Consider the following 21,695-nt stretch of genomic DNA (forward strand, 5'->3'; position numbering starts at 1 on the left):
AGGAGTTGTGGAGATCTGAGCCAACACTGCAATGGATGATCTCCTCAAGGATCAGAGATGTAGTCTCAATGATGCCTCTGCTTCAGAATAAAATGGAGAAGAGAGAAAGAGTCAAAAATATTTTTTAAAAAATCTAATGTGTACAGAGACACTGAGATCAGGGGTAATGAAAATCAAAAGAAGCAATATGTATTCAGCAGAAAAGAAATAAGTAATATGCTGATTGTCAATCCACCATTGGATTTGACCAATGAAGATAATCAGTTGCTACATAATTTGATAAAATTTACATATGCAATGTCTATATTATTGTGCTCCGATATTGTGCAATAGTTGTAACCAGTATTTAAAAAAAGGAGGAAAATTAAGGTAGTCTTTTATGCCATTACTAGTAACTATTAGCTGACTCCTAGTGAACTCTGTTTTAATCTAAGCACCCACAAACAACTACTGTAGGAGCCTTATTTAAAATTCCTTACTGGGATGTTGATTTTGAACTCACTAGTCTATGGTTTATGGAATGACACCACATTTCTATTTTGTAAAAAATGAGAATACATTCATTTCTCCATTCTGTCAGAATCTCCCCACCTTTCCAAGACTTTATAAAGTGAATGAGATGTGATCCTCCCCAGAACTTCCCTTGATTTGCTGGGAAGTAAGTTGTCTGGGTCAGAGGAAAGAACTATTTTTAAGCAACCATCCACTTTTACATTACTTGGGTTCTATTTTCAGCATCCAAATTTTATTCCTGTTTAAAGACAATTTACCTTGACACAGAAATTAGACAATAAAAGTATTGCAGAGTTCAATCTATTACCTTTCAATAATGTGTATCTTTCTCAAACAATGGTAAGAAATAAAATTTAAATTTCTGATTGAGGTGCAGTTAATTCTAGAATGTGTTATTCTTCCTTTATAATAACTGGCACATGCAAAAAGACAGGCATGGGATAAACTATGTCTGAAAGCCCTCTGAATGCAAGTGAGAAGAGATAAAAAGACAATGAACATATGTGTAAGGGTAGGAAAAAAGATGTAGGAAGTATTAATCTGTGTACAAAAATATATTTGCATTCCAAAATTCTAGCCAGCAGAAGACATGGAACCTCTAGAATAATTTATGGTATCATCATCCAATGGAAAAAAAAAATTTCCTGCATTTAAAACTTTGCAACCTCTATAATTTGAATTAATTTTAATTATATTTTTAATTAGTTGCAATTATATTTGAGAATTATTAAGTGAACATAGTTTTGATTATTGCTAGAGGTTTATGGAATCAATGCAGCAATGACTCATGCTCACTCCATTTCTTATTGTTTTATCTTCAAATTTACTTTCTCCATTTATTTTTAAAAACTCAGGGCTCATTCAAAATGTCTTCTCACTTTACTGAAATAGACTGCAATCACCCCTGCTTCCTTAGCTTTATATATGTTTTCTTACTCCTTTTTTTGTTGCTGGTACCAGGTATTGAACACACAGGCACTTAGCCACTGAGCCACATCCCTGGGCCTTCTCATATTTTATTTTGAAACAGGGTTCTCACTGAGTTGCTTAGGAACTTGCTAAAGTGCTGAGGCTAGTCTCAAACTTGTAATTCAACTACCTCAGCCTCCCTAGTCACTGGGATTACAGGGGTACACAACTGTACCTGTCTCTAATCTTCTTTGTTTTTTACTACATTTTTCTATATACGTTCTAATCATCTTTTAAGATCAAGTTAACATTCAACCTTATTCATAAAGTATTACCCAGATTTTAGTAAGAATCTCTGTCTCTCTATGTATGGGTTTACCCACCATTGACACATTATTATTTCATTTTTCTTAATGCCTCTTTTCTGAAACAACACTTCTTAACCTTTTATTATATGAATTCATTATGTTTATTAATTTATAAACATACATTAATTGTTCTATGAATGTTTTTTTTTTCAAATTCAGACAGAAAATTACTACAGTAAAGATTGGCTAATATTTCTATCAAATTTTCTGATACAAGAACCTACACAAGGCATGGAGGTGAAAATATTTTGCCAACCCCTCTTTTACACTTAGTATTCTTTGACAAATACATTGCTAGGAAACTATGGGTTCTAAAGTAAATACTAAGCTTTATCAAGAGGAGGAAGTTAACACTTCAAAAGTAGGCCTAACTTACTATATTAAAACAAAGCATAGAACTAGAACTTGGACCTAAAAGACAAAAAGTAAAATAAAATAATGCTTTTTGGCTGATTGAGAAACATAAACAGAAAAAAAAAAAAAAGAAAAACTTTACAAACAGTGAATAGATTACTATGGGAAATATAAATTGAATAATATGAACTATGAATCTAGTACATACTATCATAAATAGATACACAGATTATATAGATAGATAATTTGAATTTTTTCCAAATTCATAAAAGCTTAGACACATTACGACAGATTTTTGGCTTTTAGGAAGATATTTTGGTTTTTAGACAAGTGTATACTTTTTTATGAAAATATGTTTTCAGATTACTATCAGACAAATTTAATACAATCTCAAAATAGAAGAAAAAATAATAAATAACTCGAACTGTTTATAATATTCATCTTTTAGAGGATTTAATTTCCTTTTCAAATAGTTATATGAAGGCATACAGAATTTTGTGACTTTCCTCAAGCTTTAATTATGACATATTTTTTAAATTCTAAATTTTATTAAGGAAGCTAAGGTCTACAGGCAAAATATTAGCACATGAAAGCACATTTCAGAATGAAATAAAATGAAAAACAAAACTAGAAAACAAACTTAAAAACAACCATGCAAACAGACATATATCAAAAACCGAATGGTAGAAATACATGCATTTTGGGTAACTTATAAATAGTATTCATACACTGAAATAGCATTGACACCAACAGAATAGATTTTATCATTTAAGAGAACTTGAAATAAGCAGAAAAGTGAATCACCATAACCATGCAAAATGGACATGGGCTCACCTTTAACTTTATTCTTTGAAGCAGCAGCTGGTACCAAGGAAAGGTTGCACAAGAAGAAGAAACAAATATTAGATATTAGACAGACTTTCTAGTTAGCAAGAAAACAGAGATGCTATTAGTACTAAGTTGAAAAGTACATTTATATTGCCCACATACTTTATATCAAGAGAACCTATAACAAAGAAAATGACAATTGTTATACTTCATTAGTATATGATTGAAACACAGGAGTAAGAAAGTAAGACAGGAGGGCCAATAGTTAGGTGCAACTTGAAACACCACAAGACACCAAACTCAAGGAACACACTTCTTTCTCTATGTTTTTCTTAGTTCTAAGACTTAAACGATAATCAATAAAAAGTTATTCATACATAGCTATTATTTTGCAGAGGAGTGTACTGGGGAATGAATCCAAATGTGCTCTACTACTGAGCTACATCCCTACTCCTTTTTATTTTTTATTTTGTGACAGGGTCTTGGCAAGTTGGCACAGGCTGGGCCCAAACTAAGGATCCTCTGCACTCAGCCTCTAGATTCATTGGTATTACAGGCATGCTTCACACTTTAAATATGTTTAATACCATTTAACAATTAAACCGTAAACCAAAAAGTATGAATTAATGACAAGGGCAGATCATTTCATTTACTGAATGCTTTACTAAATGCTGAGCCTGATGTCTCACACTTTCCCTACATCTTCCACATGATGATGACAACTTGGAGCATTAAGTTTTGATGTTTGTGCCTCATAGGTGTGGAAAATGAAACTCAGAATTGTCTAGTTACCTGCTGAAGGTGACAGAGCACAAAGGAAGAAAGTTTCAAATTCTAGCCTAAATGTATCAAATCCCAGAATCTATGCATGAAGATTCCACCCTGTGGTGTTTGTATTTAAGGAACGAGTCACTTAATAAACTGCAAGCATCAGTACTTCAACAAAACCCAACTCAAATCATATGATTCATTAAACCCCAGCTATTTTGGTACATGGTTGACTATATAGCTATGAAACTTGAAAACTTCATTACTTTAATTGGCATGATTCCCTTAAGAGGTAGAAATTTAAGCTTATTTATATCTAGTGGTAAACACTATTTGGGGCAGACATAAATTTGAAGTGATATATTCTACTTTGATTGGATATTATTTGATAATGAAGACTGAAAGAGGAGGGAGTGTTTTTTCACTCTCTAAAGGATATTAAAGATGAAGTAGCCCATCCCTTAATTGGGAAATATAAAGTCTCTAGTTCTGTAGACTGACCTTTAGTGCAATTTAATTTAGATTTTGGATTTAGTACCCATGAAGTAGGAATGGAAACTTTTAATTTACACTTCATTTTTCCAAGGTATTTGAACTAAAAAAAAAAAACTTGAGAAAGTTTAGTTAAATTTTCCTTATGGGAAAATTCATTTTCAAACACAGATAACAAACACTATCTTACTATTGTATTTTAAATAATATTTTCCAAACAAAACACTTAAATAAAATTAAAATTATATTAAGAAACCTGGATTAAGTCCTTTTCTTAAACTCACTCAAGCTATTTATTGCACAACTTTAAATATAAGTAGGTGGTTGGAAAAGAAGAATGATTTACAATATTACTGTGAACTTTAAAGAAAACCTCAAAGATCAAAAATTTAACTACTATTTGTTTTACAACATTTTTACTAATTATTAGGCTATAATTTATAACAAAGAAATAACCCACTGGAGACACTAAATTATGTAACATTACATGTAAAATTTCAAAATTTTCTTTGACCAAGTAACGTACACCTTTTTAATGAAGGAAATAAGACTGCTTTATTGTTTAAATACAAATTTGAAATATATCTAAAAAAACTAGAGGACAGAGAAAAGTAAACAGAAACCCCTCTTCTCCACTGTCAACTTCTAAGATGCAATTTGAACAGATCCCATTAAACTAGAAACATAAAAATAACACTAATGTTGGGGCTGGGATTGTGGCCCAGAAGTACAGTGCTCCCCTAGCATGCATGAGACCCTGGGTTCAATCCTTAGCACCACATTAAAAAAGTAAAATTAAAAAAACCACTAATGTTATTTTTAATTGCAAATTTTGAAGTTCTTATAAAACTCAGTAACAAACATGTACTTTTTGTCTTTTATTTTCAAAAACAAGATCATACTGTGCATATTATTTTGTATTCTGCTTTCCCACATTTTTCTTCAGTTTAATACATAGAGTTCTAACTCACTTTTTAAAATAATTGTGTAGTGCTTATAGTTTGTCTGAAGGACTATTTCTTTTTATAGACTTGTAGTATTTTTTTAATATTAATTCTGAAACACAGATCCTTACAGAAGATCTCTTCTGTGCTATAGTGATGTTTAATGTCTATAGGACAAATTTTCAAGTTGTTTTCATATTTCTATACAGAAAACAATTGACTAAAGATCTTAAATATCTTGAGAGAGGTTTGGGAATATTTGGAAAAGAAATGTAATAGTAAGCTAATGATTTGAAATCTTAAGAAACCAGAAAAAGAGAATAAAACTAGTATAGAATCTAACATTCCTAATAGGTGACATGCTACAAACTTAGATGTTTTAAATAAAAAACTATTTCAAATAATTTTTCTTAAGTATTTAATTTTCAATTAAAAATTTAGTTTTTAAATTCACAAAATATTTTAAATTCACAAAATATCTAATATTTCACAAAACTCACTCTCATATACAGTAAGCTACATTACTTGCTGAAAGTCAAAGGATAGAGTAATGCATCAATACGTTGATTGGTTCATGTGAAGAGAAATTTCATTTTGAAATCAATCCACCACTTAAAAAAACATTTAGAATAAATTAGAATAAATTCAAAGAAAAATTGCCAAAAAATTATAAAATTTTAAGATAAAGATTTATATTATTATTTTAAGATAATAATTTCTCATACATAACAAATACAACTAGTCTTTTATTAGAATTAATCTCTTATCCAAAATCAGTGAAATCAAGATAGAAAACTTAGGTGTTTACATTTTTTGGTGGGATGGAGAAAAATTATCAAACATTCTCAAACATTACATGAAGGCAGAAGATTTTTTTCTTAGATTCTTGGGCAAGTACCAAAATAAAATAGAAATAAAAACAAAAGCTCTAGGCCTGTTTCATTGTGTGTTCAGGCAGCTAATGCTAGACTAGGCTAGTTAATATAATTGGAAAGAGACCAGGCTACCAGGCTTGTTAGCCCAATTATAATTCTCTGCATTTTCAATAAAAGAAGCCAAGATGACAGCAATACTGTCATAAATGTCATGTTCAATACTTGTAAGATTTTCCATTGTCAGCACAGTCCAATTATAAGTCAATTGTAAAGTGCACATTGCACACCACCCAAAAGTGACTGAAAATTATCTTAAAAATGCAAATTTAACTGTTCATAGTTAAAATGGAAAGAAAGGAATTAAAGATATTTTGACCAGAGAAAAGTTTTAGATATGAAATCAACAATTCTTCACTTTTATAATGCAAGTTGCAAGTTGAAATTAGAGCATTATATTGGTTCACACTAGTTTTTCAGACATTATTAGTTATAATATTAAATTTAGAAATGAAAATAATCATAATATTCATCATGTGAAAACTTGTGCAAATAATGTTTGAAGAAAAATAATCTGAGTAATGAACTTATCCTCACTTTTTACATATGATTGCTGAATAGTTAGATAATATTAGTCATTATATTACTGACACTACTCCCTAAAATTTCTAATACAAAGAATCAAAAAGCAAAAAATTAATTCATCATGTTACCCATTTGGTTAATAAGTCCCATTGAGGAATGTGCTTGTCTAGCTATTTATAAGAGGCGTCTCTCTCTTATAAGTGTTTGGAGAATTGGAAACTCTAAAACAATATCTCTCAAAATGAATCTCAAGGATTTTGAATAGGACATGGAGGCATGGTTAGGGACAAGACAAATTTTACATGCTTTGAATTTTACCTACCTAGTCACACTTCCCCTATTCTTTCATTTCTTATTTCCTATGTTAAAATTTACTGTCATATTTTTATCAGTATTTGTGATATGTGTAAAATATAAAATTTACAGGATTTAATGTTGCCTTAAAAGTATTTCTGCAGTCATTTATTAATGATACATTTAATAAGTAGTCAGTAAAAACATAACTAATGCTTATTTAGAGATAGCTGATACTAAGATCCATAAATCTTATGGATTGTTTAATTTTATGATTATGTAGAATGTTTTTGAAATATTTTGATATTTTTGTATTCTGTTTTTGATTATTCCTTTCCTGTGCACAGTATTAGATAAGGGACCATTATTTCTTTTAAAAACAGGTAATGAATTTTAGAGTTTAGACTAAGGAGAGATAGAGTTTTCTGACATTTGTGATTTAATATTTTGTTGTGTGGGCTGTTTCCTTTGTTCCAAATATATCTGCAATGAATCAAAACAAAGCAAAACATTGCTATTGGCAGATAGTATAATATAAAGTTTTAAAATATGAAAACATTACTTTGAGAGTGCATAGCAAAAAAAAAAAATACAGAAATAAATGAGAATGGCATTGCCACTACTTCCTAGAGGAAATACAATAAAATGAAGGGATCCAAAACATTACAAACTTTAGCTGAGAAAAGAAAAATGCTTTTCTCTGTATTATAAAACTCTACAATATCAATTGTACAACTAAAACACCACACTAAATGAACATATGTATTTTAAATCCACTAAGTCAAAATATTATAATTTGATGTGGCATATTAGTAGTGCTAATCAATACCAGATTATTTTTTATGTCTTTTCAAAAATAAAGTAAATAATTTGAAAAGAGGCAGTATTAGCACATCTACAGTATCAATACCACAATATTAAAGTGTTTCAAGATATGGAAATAAAAATTGCCTTGTAGAATTAGATAGCTACCTACTTTTATTTCTATTTTTTGTTTTTTACCAATCACCGCTACCACAGAATAAAACACATTTTTCACTAATTACCTTAAACTTATTTAAAATAACATCTTACTGAACTATCAAGTAGCATCATCTAAACATTAGAATTTTTTTTCCATAAGGCTCATTAATATCAAAAGACTTAGAAAAGTGTGACTTTAATTTAGTTTCACAAGTTTTTATTTTTTAATAACCATACAAATTTCGTATAAGGAAAAAAGTGTAAAAATGGTGTTCAAAATGTTTTGCAAAATATATTTTCTATTGAAGTTATACCCTGATGGATAAAAAAATTTGATAAGCAGAAATTTCTTTTAATAAAAATAGTTCAACCAAGAAGTATATTAAAAATAATAGAATTAGAAAATTACCATTCTATAATCCCTAATAAATTCTTTTTTAAAAAAATATTTATTTATTTTAGTTTTCCTCGGAGACAACATCTTTATTTGTATGTGGTGCTGAGGACCTATCCCAGGCCGCATGCATGCCAGGCGAGCGTGCTACCACTTGAGCCACATCCCCAGCCCTTACGAATTCTTATAATTGGGTAATGATTTCCAGGATTAGAAAAGAAATAACCAACCCCTATGCTTTCTCAGAGAAAAACATGACCCACTTAAGTGATTTTGCCAAAATAAACAAACCTGGATAGAATCATGTCTCTGTATTAAACTTCAGTTGTCCAATAAATGCAGGGTCACAAAATATGTCAAATCAATGTAATTAGTTTGATATTTAATTTTGAAGCCACATAAAATTTTGGCTATTTTTTCACTTATTAAATACATTCCAGGGAAAAATATCAATTGAAGGAAGAACCTGCAAACTGGGGAAGCTGCTCAAGGGTAGAGTCATGCACAAAACCTGAGTTCATTTTCTAGCCATGCCAAAAGAAAAGAAGAAAGAAGAATCAACCAATTGTCACATGTGGACTTCTTTGGATCCTGATTTGAACACTGGATATTATATTAGGTTAGTGTATTACTAACATTTAGATGAGATAATATTGTAACTGCATTTTTAAAGCCATTATCTTTTTATAAAATTAAATAATTATAACAAGTTATCTGTTATTTCATATTTGTTTCAAAATAATTTTAGAATTTGTAATATTTATTACTTCTTCATATTTATTTAAATGTTTTACATTTTTGATAATAAAAACTGTTTAAAATACTTTATAAATTCAAATAAAAATCTAGGTATATTTTATTTGTAAGTATTATCATTTTCCCTTAATATGATTTAATATGATAATGTGTATTAAACAAAATAGTATTTGTTATCTACATATATTTATATAGGATGCGATCAATTTATCTTGTGAGTAAATTATTTACAGTATGAATAAGTCAAATAGGTAACACTGAAGTAATTTTATTAAATTATCTTAAAACCATGAAATCTTAGTAATTCATTCTCTCATATAATCATTTTACTTCCAGAAAGATACAATATAAAAGCATTGTAAACTTTTAAGTACTTTATTCATGTGTATTTTGAGAATTAAATAAAATATATAATTTTTTCTTCTCGATGCTCCTTCAGTCTATAAATTCAAAATTAATTATATGTATCAAAAATATTATTCAGCATTAATATTTTTCTCTCCACTATTTCTATGTTTCTAACACTGAGTTTACTACTATCTTTTTCTATATTTATTTATTTTTTGCTGTGAAAAATCTCTTTAAATGTCATGAGACACTGCAACTTCTAAGTCTCTTTCTTACAATTCATACTTCCCTACAGCATATGGCTTTTGCCCCAGTAAGTACAGATACAGATTTTCAAGTCAAAAATAGGATTCAAACTCATGCCTTTAGAGGGTACTATAAAAATAAATGAAAAACCTTAGATATCTCAGCTATATAATATTATGAAAGCCTGGAGAAACTACAAACATAAAAGGGTCTCAATATATAGAGTACATGGACAACCTTTGACGTGTATTTTATTTAAGAGTTCACTCTTGCAAGTGTACATTCTATGGGTTTACAGTTGTATCCCAGTAACTGAAAATGCTTGTTTGAACAATTTTTGAGCCACCAAAAATCTTTTATTGAAATGTAGAATCAGTGGTGAGATGGTACCCAATACTACTAAACCAAGAAACTGTTTTAGAAATATCTAAAACCTATAACTGAACAAAATATATTATTGAAAATTTACTTTATTTCATGTTATTCCCCAGATCCTCAGCAGCCAAATTTAATTGAAAGATTTAATATATGTACTTAATTACATGTTGCCATTTATAGGTACACTATTAGATGGAAGAAGTGTTGATAAACATATCCTTAAAAATAACTCCCAAAATCAGTGAGGTTGGTCACATTTTCTATTTGGGGGCTATAATACCTTGAGAATTTTCTGCTGAATTAGTACCCTAATTAAAATTTTTATTCCCTACTTTATTTCAAAATACAATCCATTTTACTAATTTAAGCGCATGCAAAGTAAATAATATTTCTGTGCCCATATTAGCGGTGGTGAAACAGTAAAGCAATTATATATGTTCACTTGAATACTTTTTTATAAGACTGTTTTACTGAGTTATTTTGGATTTATAGCAAAACTAAGAGGAAAGTACAGGGATTTCCCATATGCTCCCAGTCTCCACAAGTGCATAGCCAAACCTGTCAACTCCCCCAGTGGAGTGGAACATTTCTTACAATGGATGATCCTACATTGATACATCTTGATCACCCAAAGTCTGTAGTTTATGTGAATTCACTCTTGCAAGTGTACATTCTATGGGTTTATAATTGTATCCTGGTAACTGAAAATGCTTGTTTGAACAATTTTTGAGCCACCAAAATTATTTTATTGTCATGTAGAATCAGTGGTGAGATGGTACCCAATAGTAAGAGTTCCCAATCTATGGTTGAAGGTAGTATGAAAAAAATATATAACATAATGTTCTCTCTATTTGTACTGTTGCTTTTGTATGTGTGGATAGGGAACACTATTTTGTGTAACCATATGCACATATAAGTTTTCTGAGTTCTTACTATATCATCGATAATTTAGTACTTTTAATTTTTTTCTAGAAAGAATAATTGCTGGACTCTGTATTAGTGATGACAATTATTTTCAATGAGAGAACCAAAGTATCACCCATTAAAGGTATTTATTGACTGGTACACTGGTATAAAATGAGATAGTTCCATATGCAGCTAATATAGACTCTAGGAAATATGTAAAATTCACTAAATTCTATTTAGTGAAGAAATATCACTAAATATAAATAAGTATGAAACTCAGGACCATATTCTATTGGTTTGTCTTATCATGCTCAAGCAAATTATGATGAATGAAATATAAAGTAAATGTTCTTACATTCCTAATTACTACCTAATGGGTTAAATCTGGAAAAGTTGTGCAAAGAGAGAATGTGGGTAGGAATACTTTTCAAGAGTCTGTCTAATCTCCTTCAATGTGTCTTCAGGTAACACATTTAAATCCCAGGACATCAAAAGGTAATCATTTTATCTGGCAAGGTCAAGCTCCTCCATGCATAAGCATATATACCTTAAGAAATGCTTGGTTTTGCCCTCTAGCATATATCTGCAGTGAGGAGCTAGAGCAAGATGAAAGGTGACCTCCAGGATGTTGTGCATCAGCCACCATGTCCAATTCTCTACTGCTACTTCTCTGATCTTGTTGTGACTTTCACTTCAGGTAAAATGATTCCTTAAAACACTATAAGGTCTCGGGCACAGCATACACTAAGGAATGCTGATCCAAGGATCACTTAAATTCTTATTTATTTCCCACAACTTTTAGAAACCAAATGGAGAGGAATGCACTCATTTAGAAATGTCATTTTTCAAATCCTTTAGACAAGATGGTCAATTATTTTTATTGTAATATACTATGATTAGGTTTCATGACATATAGATGCACTATTCATGTCTTTATAGGTGACAAAACAAGAAATGAGATTATTAATTCAACTATGAACAGATGAATAATTATTAATATTTTGGTAGCAGTGAAAATTTTGTTATGGAGAACGTCAGAGGCATCTCCTTTTGGTGCAGTCTGCTTTCTACTTAACACCTTTATTCCATATTCATATAGTCAGTGATTTTTGTATAATTTATTTTATTAAGTTAATTAGTTCTGGGACACTAGGAATTATTCTATCTTGATTGATACAGTAATGCTAATCATAAGGTGAATTTTAGGTTATAGACTATGGTTAAACAATATAATCAATATTTTACTGAAGGCATATTGGATGTTGGGCAATTGAGGATCCCCTATAACTACATCTCAATTTGAAATCCACAAAAACAAGCAACACATGTGAAATTTTTTAGCAGTATAATACAGTTGTCACAAATGTATTTCAAGACAATTAAAAAGCATGTACTTAGTATGTCATAGTTTGGCCCATCTTATGATCATATGAAAATTTAAAAATACATATTATAAAAATCATGTTAAAAGCTATGTGTAAATTTTATATATATATATATATATATATATATATATATATAAAATGTTATATATATAAATATGTTATATATGTGATATATATCATTAAATTTCTGTGAAGTGAATCATGGCACAACTACTGAATCTGCTGAATCATATGGCTCAAGTGGCAGAGTAACCTGCACAGCAGCCTGGACATCTGCAGAACCTTCTCTTATTCTGTGCCCCCACACAAAACCAGCAGCTCTATAGGTCACTCGGCCTGAATAACACACTCAAACAAGTTTCCTCCAAAATCCTAACTGGTACTAGGCATTGTGCCTTCTTCAGAGTTGTAGGAGGGGCCAGATGTAACAATTTATCCCTCTCCTTAGAAGAGATATCTTACCATGCCCCATACCACTGGACCCTTAGAAATTTTACTAAGGCAGAAGGCCCTTGAATTTTATTTGGATTTATTTCCTAATCAATGTCCTCACTCCTCCAGTAGACATCCTGGGAAGCTGGGAGCTCACTTTGCATTGTATTTAGCCAATAAAAGGAGAAGGTTCTGCCTTTGATTTCCAGCAATTTCAGCCCTGCAGCTACAGAGGGCTGGCACACCTAGAAGCACTTAGTCCACTGATGGCGGTGCTTGATCTGGGAATTCCAATCCCCAAGCTCATCCCTTTACTTCACCACTTGATTCACTGACATCAGGAGTAACCAATCAATGTTATTACATTCCTGGGTTTCCTAAAAATGTGTGAGAGTATCATATGCAGAATCACTTAGCTCCTTGCTTCAAATGTAAGTGGTTGATTGGGAGTACCCCAAGGCAGATATTTTATGTATAAACAGTTCTCCCCACAGACTATCAGTGCTTTCTCTCCTACTGGAAACAGCACTGCTGTCTTCAAACCTAATCATATTAGAAAGCCAATTCCAGAAACCCCATTATTAATTCAGAAAAGTCATCCTTAAAACTTTCTTCCTCTACAAACATTCTTAGTTAAAAAATATCTATTATGGGTTATCCAGAGAAAAAGAACCAGTAGGATAAAGAGATATAGATATTTCAAGGTGCTTATTAGGAACTGCCTCAGGGATTATGAATGCCAATAAGTCCCAGGATCTGGAGAAGCAAGAGAGTTAGCTAGGGGTGCGATTCAGTCTGAAGATCTGAGTAAGGGAATGAATGGGGACGGAATGGAAGGAGTGGAGAAAGTAATTGATGTAAGTCCCAGTTCACATTTGAAGGCCCAAAAAGCAGTGGCATGGGTATCTGAGAGCAGGAGAGGATGATGTCCCAGTTCTACTCTATTCAGCTCCCAGTGGCTTGGATGATGTCCACACACAATGATGACGATAATCTTTACTTAATTTGCTGATTCAAATGCTTATGTCTTCTGAAAACATTCTTACAGATTCACCTTAAATCATTTTTGGCCACTTTCTGGGCACACCTCAGCCTGGTTAAGTTATAAATAAAATTTACTCTTGCATCCTTAGACTATAGACCTCTGAACGGCATTCTTGTGCTTTAGTACAACGGCAGATCCATTCCATATATACCTCTGCTTATATCTTCTCGATGAAAGACACTTTTAAGAGTAAATTAAGTGCATATTCATTGCATCAGGGTTTGAGGTTAAATTATCCTGAGCTTAGAAATCCAACAGACCTGGCTGTGAAATCAGCACCCCACCTCTCTTCCTTTGTTCTCATTTGTAAAGTAAGAACAACCCCTACCAAACTCCTGGGAGGATTGTATGCCAGTAACATAACAGAAATGTGGGAGCTTCTAGTAATCCCCCAGGAGTTTCCTCCACAAACTGCATGTGGACAGAAATAGTGGGGACTGACTTGAAACCCTCATTTCATCAGCTCAGTCTAAGAAGGGAAACTGGTAACAGTTTTTTCAACAGTAAGAGCCTGTTTAAAAGGCACAGGAGCAAGAGAAGATTGGGCATTAATGTGATGATAAGAACACCCGGGTGGTGGATCCAAGCCTACACCAGGAGATTGGGCTGGCACGCTTAGAACTGGGGTAAAGACTGGGTATGGATACCACAAGTAAGAACTACCTTTCACTGTTACTACAGCTTCACTATGTTGAACTCAGAGCTTGAAAATGACATCAGGCTACACTGTGACTCTAAGTTACAGAAGACAAGAGCAAAGTCTTCAAAAGGACTTCTGAACATAACATTTGTCCTTGAAATGGGGAGAGGAAGTGGTGGTTTTAACTTAATATTGGTGCTAAAGTCCAAGGGTTAAAGCTGCTTTCTCACTCCCTCAACTGCTCTTTCTGTGCCACAGGCCTGCACTGTATCTCTCCACTGCCCTGAACACCAACACATGCCACATGTTCATGTAAGCTGTCTTTTCCAGCAGAATGCAGTTTCCTAATAGTCAACGCTCAAATTGGCAACATGAATTCCTAGTGCCCAGAACCAAATTTAAATACATTGTTATTGGATAACAATGTTATCCAATATCCAATCTCAATAGTTACAATTATACCACATTTGTTAAAAATGAATTTACCTTCTTTTAAATGTTAGTTAGGTTTATGTAGAAAAACAAAACTCTATATAATTCACTAATATGACTATGGGACCTGTATTTTAAAATAACATCAGAGAAATTAAAAAGTATATGCCCTGGTTCTTAGATATAACTTCACCTTAATATGATATGATGCTTCTCTGCTCTTAGAAGCCAAAATACATATGCTTTGATTATGTACCTAATGTAAATAAGTCTTTCTCCCCACGACCTGGCCATCTTTGATATAAACAAAAAAGGATACTCTTCCAAGGAAAATGCAATGCTATGTACATTCTGTACTTTTGATAGTGCTTTATTTTTTTTTCCAGAAAATAAAGCTGTGAAGTTAAATAGATTTTTAATGACATTCTAGAATGTTCTATTCAAGATTTGATGATATAGTACACATTTTACAGGTTTAATTACCTATATTATCCTTAAAAATAAAAGACTTAAGGAGCTTCCCATGTGGAACTTCAATTTCTCTATGTCACTTTCCTCTACATCCCCAAGTTTTCATTAAAGCTCAACCAATTCTGCCAGGCAGAAAAGATCTCTCTGCTTTTAGAACCTCCAAGCTGCTTAGAGTGAGTGCAAGCACAATTAGTGTCAAATCATTTGGCACCCCAGAGTAACACACATCAAATGATTCATGAGAACCAGGATCACAACTGAAAAGCAGGACCATAACTGCACTGTGAACCAGCTCAGTGAGCCCTAGTGTTCCTCTGAGATTAGCCACATAACCCAAGGTATCCCTTTATCTCGATACACTCAATAGTCTCCTTTATAGTATAGCGGATAACTTTCCAACTCTAGGTTTATAAATCTTATAATCAGGACTTTTTAGAATTTCTTATTATAAAGAATGGATTCAATCTTTGGTTTTTGGCAGACTGGAGTTCCAGCTCTGAGCCAAGAGCAGAGCTAGTGCTAGTCTGACTCACTGATGCTCAACTCATCCATAAATGTAGGAGAAAATACCAACTTAAGTCTGTGAAGGAAAAAAAAGACATTTATTGCAGATCAAAAATAAAGGCATTGTCAGGTGAAGTGGCACATGCCTGAAAGACTGCAAATTTGAGGCCAGCCTCCACAACTTAGCAAGACCCTATCTCAAAATAAAAAATATAAAAAAAGGCTGGAGATGTGGCTCTAGGGTTAAGCAATCCTAATTTCAATCATTGGTACTAAAAGTAAATAATTGTATAATACTGATAATTTCACAAAGCTATTTATTACTAGTTACGAGAGATTTCTTTATTGTATGTTGTGAAGATAAAACTTTTTTTTATTTTACAAGCTACTAAGCCCTTTCTGTGTTCTTCAAAGGAAAAAAAAAAGAACCTACCTCACATGATCCCTTGTCAAAAGCTTACTAGGGCAGTAATTCTGATCATGCCCTGTTACTATCATCAATCATGGGATACTTTCATATACCAAATGACAATGCTGATTCATTTGCTCAGGAATAACACAGTCCCATCACACTCTAACATCAAAAATATTAGCAATCCAACCTAAGCTGCTCTATGGATTGTGAGCTTTCCTGTGTTCCTGTGGTCCTATAGAAAGATGATCATCACAGCATCACAGGTAGCAAGGAATTTTCAGGTCCAGGATTGTCATCGTTCTACCCCAAGTAGGTCACCAGAAAAAATGAGCTTAAGAGGACATCTCTGGCAACTCTCTCTGTATTTATAATCATCCTCCAAATTTCTCCATCATCTGTTTCAGTGACTCTTAAACTTCAATGGGTATTAAATTTATCTGTAGATGGGCTATGCTAGCTTAAATGAACTAACCTGTATAAATAAGTTCCTAAACTAAGCTTCTAAAATATACTTGACTAACCACACATCTCTGGACACTTGTTCTAATCCTTTAAATATGTGGATCACTAAAGTGAACTTTACTATAAGGTAGGACAGAGGCTGTTAAAAGAAGGAGAAATAGGTCTAAATAATCCTAAAGTGTGAGTTAATTGTCTCAAAGCAAGTTTGCATTTATTTTTTCTCTTTAGATCTGAGTACAGCCAAGTATAAGAAATAAACAGTAAGCATCCAGAAATGTACATGGCTAGATTGTTATAGCATGTAGGAAGACTATTATCCACAAATTCAAGCAGAAGGGGAAAAAAAGGCAGATTTTTTTCCAACATGTGTCTATTTCCTTTTTATTCTAAGATTGGAAAAGAAACAAGGGGGTATCCATATTCAACTGGCCTATTAGCTACAGCTTGGGCAGATATCCCTCTCGGTTATCTTCAATTCAAATCTACTTAGTGTGTTTTCTTACTAGGGATAGCCATTGATCCTAGATAGTCCTATATCCTCATTTCTCTTATCTTAAAATAAAAATCTTTCCTAATGTGATTTCCCCTTTAAGAAGCCAGATTATTAACATGAAAAAAAATCCACTTTCAACAACTTTGTATTTTTTTCATATATAAAATTAAATTTATAATATTTAGTGGCAAGGAATTAAATCACAGTAAATGTTTAAGTAATTTACCTACTGACTTCAAGGACCAAATAACTTCTGTAAACCTAAGCTCTTTCCAAAGGAAGAGGTGGAACATCACCTCAACATTTCCTGTAGAGGCTTGCTGTGCAGCTGTCAGAGATGTCCATATTGAACAGTCCTACCATCTTTACATTTCCAAATTCAGCAATGACTTGTTATACAGATTTGAGAGGTTACCACCGAGGAGAAAAAGACTGAATGATTAAAATATAAAATTAAGAGAGAAGTTCCTGTCACCCTTATTATGAGATTTAAAAAGGAAAGAAGAGGGTTGGGCCTGCTGAGGGTAGAGAAAGGTGAGCTCAGCTTCTGAAGGGATGAAATGATGATCTACATAAAGTAAAAGTCTACTAGCACTCACTTTCACATACCTTTGCTTTTTTTTTAACATTTAAAAGCAGCATAGCTACCTAAATGTCTCTTCACATTTTTACTTTTGATTCTCCTTATTATTCCTATCTAGTGAAATAGCAACATATTATTTTTAGAGAAGTCCTGAACATATATTTTCAAACATCATAATGCCTCTTGGGATATAATGATAATTTTCAGAGATGAATTACATTAACATACACTATCATTAAAACACACATTTACACATCTCAAAAGAACTTTATAGACCTGGAAAAAAATTTACACAGATCCTCAGAAATATTTGCTCTGAAAAAAAACCCAGTGAACTTTACTTACTTGTATTGATCAGAAATTGATTTGACACACCAGGATGATCTACATCATGTATTGCACTAGCAAAAATTGCTGCAAGAATCTCCAAATCTGTAAACACAGCCTGGGAAATCAGATAATATCAATATTACTATTCTATAAGGATATGAATAAAATGTATTAATAAAATGACAAATGACTTCCTAGAATTTAGATGGAAAACAAACCTTCAAAATATATTATTCACCATGTATTATGAACAGACGTTTAGATAATGAGGTACCTATAAATTTTTTAAGCATAATTCTGGAAGAAAATTTTTCAACTTCATTATATCTGAGGATCATTATACTTTTTAAAAAATCAGAAGAAAGAGTGTCTTAATAAGACATGGGAAATTTTTTCTTGGATCCAAATCAGGATTTCTCAACCTCAGCACTGTTCACATTTTGTGTCAGGTCACACTATGTGTGATGATGTCCTGTACTGGTACATTATAGATACTTAGAAGAATTCTTGGCTTGACCCATGACATGCCAGTAGCATATATAAACAAAAATGTGATAGTGTTGACAACCAAAAATTTCTCCAGGCATTCCAAGTGTCACTAGAAGTTTAGGGAGGGGAATAAAGGGGGCAAGAAATCATCTATAGTTGAAAACCACTCATCTGAATGATGAGGTATTAATACAATTTCATACTGAGAACAATGCAAACTATATCCAAAAAGAGAATCTTTCCCAAAAATGATTAAGGAAATCAAATTGCTTTAGTAAACACTTAGCAGAATAACATCTTAGGATTTAAAAAAAATATATTTTTTCCTAATAAATTCTATGGAAAATATCAATGCATTCACTGTTTACATTATATAAATTAATCATTCTTTGAACTCTAACTTAAAAAGTCATTAAATGAATTTCCAGAAAAAAAAACAAAAGTCCAGATGTGCATTATGACATGTCCACTGGATCATTTCAAAAGAAGAAATATAAACAGATGAATCCCTAAATCTCTGACCCAGTTTTACAGACAAATTCATCAAAGCTGCAACAGTTTTATTAACCACAACATTTCTCCCCTGTAAGTCAACATATTTCCAATAAAGCCAATTACTGTGTGCATCACAAATTCCTCAGTTTGAAAGTTTAAGACACTCATGCATGGCAAGTTAGTGTTCTTAAAGTTTTTAAAAACAGATTTACCTCCAAAGCAGGTGTAGACAGTAGCACATGAGTGGACTGGACAACATCTGCAGCATGGATGTTGTTATGATAGGCCACATCAGCATGGTAATGGTCTTCAAGGGTCATAAGGTATGTAATTAGAGTGTCTACTTGAATTTTAAATGTTTTTAACAAATCCCGTTCCTGTATAAGAAGATATCCTTGTAACATTTTTGTCTTTATATTTTTTTAAAAAAATGTTTCACACAGAATGTTAAAACAAAAAACAAACCACTCCCCCCTCACACACACACACACACACACACACACACACACACACACACAAAACCACCAGGGCTTCCTACAGATGACTCAGAAACAGAAATAGCACTTTCCCATGTTCAGTGAGAAAAATGCAAATATTTGGGAAGATCTAGGAACTTATGGGACAATATCAGAGTTGAGTTGTCCTTCTGGAGGACAATACTGCTTTATCCAAACCTAAGGTCTCAGGAATGTACTGCCTACTATAAAAGCTTCAGTATCCCATGACTATGGAGGCACCAGCACTGGAGCACCATTGCCTCAGCCCCATCAGCTCCAACCTCATTTTAGAACTGGAGTTTCCCATTCCAGTCCCAGTGTATCAGTAACAGACTCAAATTCTCATTTAAATCTCACTCTGAGCTGAGGCAAGGGCTCCACAAGAAAAAGTAGTGGATATGGAAAAGGTAATAGCAGACAAAAAAGTGATTAAAGAAATTATGTCCTGAGGTTAGTCTGAAGGGAAGTTACTCATTTTTTAAAGTTAGCACTCCATTCCCTATGCAAGTCAGGGTCGCGAAGATGAATCTTAAGCTGTTGTTTTAATGAATTGCTTCATTCTCCCATATCACATCTTTTTCTTAGATGAAAAAAAAAACAAAAAATAAAATTTATTTGTGTTTTATCCACACTCCACATTTCTATACCTTTATTTGTCCCTTGGAAAAAGGAACAGATAAGGGAAAAGATACTATCAAAATGAACAACAATAAAAAAGGGTGAGGGGGCTGGGGTTGTGGCTCAGCGGCACAGCATTTGCCTAGCATGTGGGAGACCCTGGGTTGATCCTCAGGACCACATAAAAATGAATAAACAAAATAAAGGTATTGTGTCCAACTACAACTAAAATATAAATACTTTAACAAAAAGGGTGAGTGATAAGGAAGACAAAATGCATACACTTTTCATAGACTCAACAGTCAGTCCCTGCACAAAAGAGATGTGATAGAACTGCTATACCAGAAATATGGTGCGCATGATAACAGTCAGAGGCCAGTTACCAGACAACTCAGCTATTCTGAAAACATGAAGACCCCATTTGTTTACATCTTCTAGTTCCTTGCATTGAAAAATGACATCAAATAATTAGAAAGTGGAAGAACATGAGGCAATGAAACACAAATATTTAAAAATCTAAAAAATTGTTAGATATTTTTAAACAATGACTCATTTTAAATATAAGCAATATACCATAAAAATAAAAGCAAACTTTAGGAAAATTTACTTAAATGTACTGAAAACAGAGTAGCATTGCTTAGATCATAATTTTGACAACACATCATGTTCACAGATTTTGAATATTTGAATATCAATCCCAAAGCATTTCTTCAATGGGTAATATTTACTCACAGAAACTTAACTATTCTTCTACAACCCAGAAGAGATGATAGACTTCTAACTTCTTCAGACCAAAAATCAAATGAAAATGCAAAAAAGTAAGAAATGTGTACTAAACAACCTGTCTAAATCCACATATTAATAAATTCAAAAAACTGAAAGAGCTTTATAAAGTGCTTTTCCATTTTCAAAACAAACTCATATAAATTAATGAACTTTTCCATCTATTTAAAAGAGAAGAAATCAAAATTCATCCAAAACATCACTGCATACTTATGATTACGCTCTCTGAAATTATCTTACCTTGGCCAGAACATCTTCTTGTTCTGTTTTGACTCCAAACCTTGTGATACTTGAATTAGTCAGACTAGAACTATGCATCAATTTCTTGACTCCACTGATCTGAGACATTGGCCTTTTCTTTTTCTCCTTTTCCTTCTGAGTTGGAGAAGGAATTTCCACTTCATGTTGCTTATCTTAAGAAATTTAGAAAATGTTCTACAATTATTATGAATTCTACTTTAAAAAACATGCATAATTAGGCAGGATATAATTAATCACTGGGAAATATTTACAAATTATATTTTTGTAATAGAATTTAATATTTATAATTTGATGGGAACTTGATATCCTCACACACAAAATTAATAAACTAATTAATATCAAATGTGTCCAATGGTTACTTCCTGATAGATCACCCAATGAAAAAATCATGCAAGACTTAATCATGATAGCAGACTCACAGAAAGTACAATTCTTGATTATT

General features: G+C 32.2%; 1 protein-coding gene across 1 annotated transcript in view; it reads right to left on the minus strand.

Moving 5' to 3' along the window:
* Positions 1-21,695, minus strand: part of LOC143410620 (3',5'-cyclic-AMP phosphodiesterase 4D-like) — a 269,804-nt gene that overhangs the window by 53,309 nt on the left and 194,800 nt on the right. The window contains exons 13-17 of the mRNA XM_076871442.2: positions 21,233-21,405; positions 20,552-20,650; positions 19,307-19,471; positions 18,126-18,225; positions 2,979-3,005 (exon numbers count right to left, since the gene is read on the minus strand). Of these exons, the coding sequence (XP_076727557.1) occupies positions 2,979-3,005; positions 18,126-18,225; positions 19,307-19,471; positions 20,552-20,650; positions 21,233-21,405 (564 nt within the window). The remainder of the gene's footprint in view (positions 1-2,978; positions 3,006-18,125; positions 18,226-19,306; positions 19,472-20,551; positions 20,651-21,232; positions 21,406-21,695) is intronic.

Source organism: Callospermophilus lateralis, chromosome 11, assembly GCF_048772815.1.
Source record: "Callospermophilus lateralis isolate mCalLat2 chromosome 11, mCalLat2.hap1, whole genome shotgun sequence".
Lineage (NCBI taxonomy): Eukaryota > Metazoa > Chordata > Mammalia > Rodentia > Sciuridae > Callospermophilus > Callospermophilus lateralis.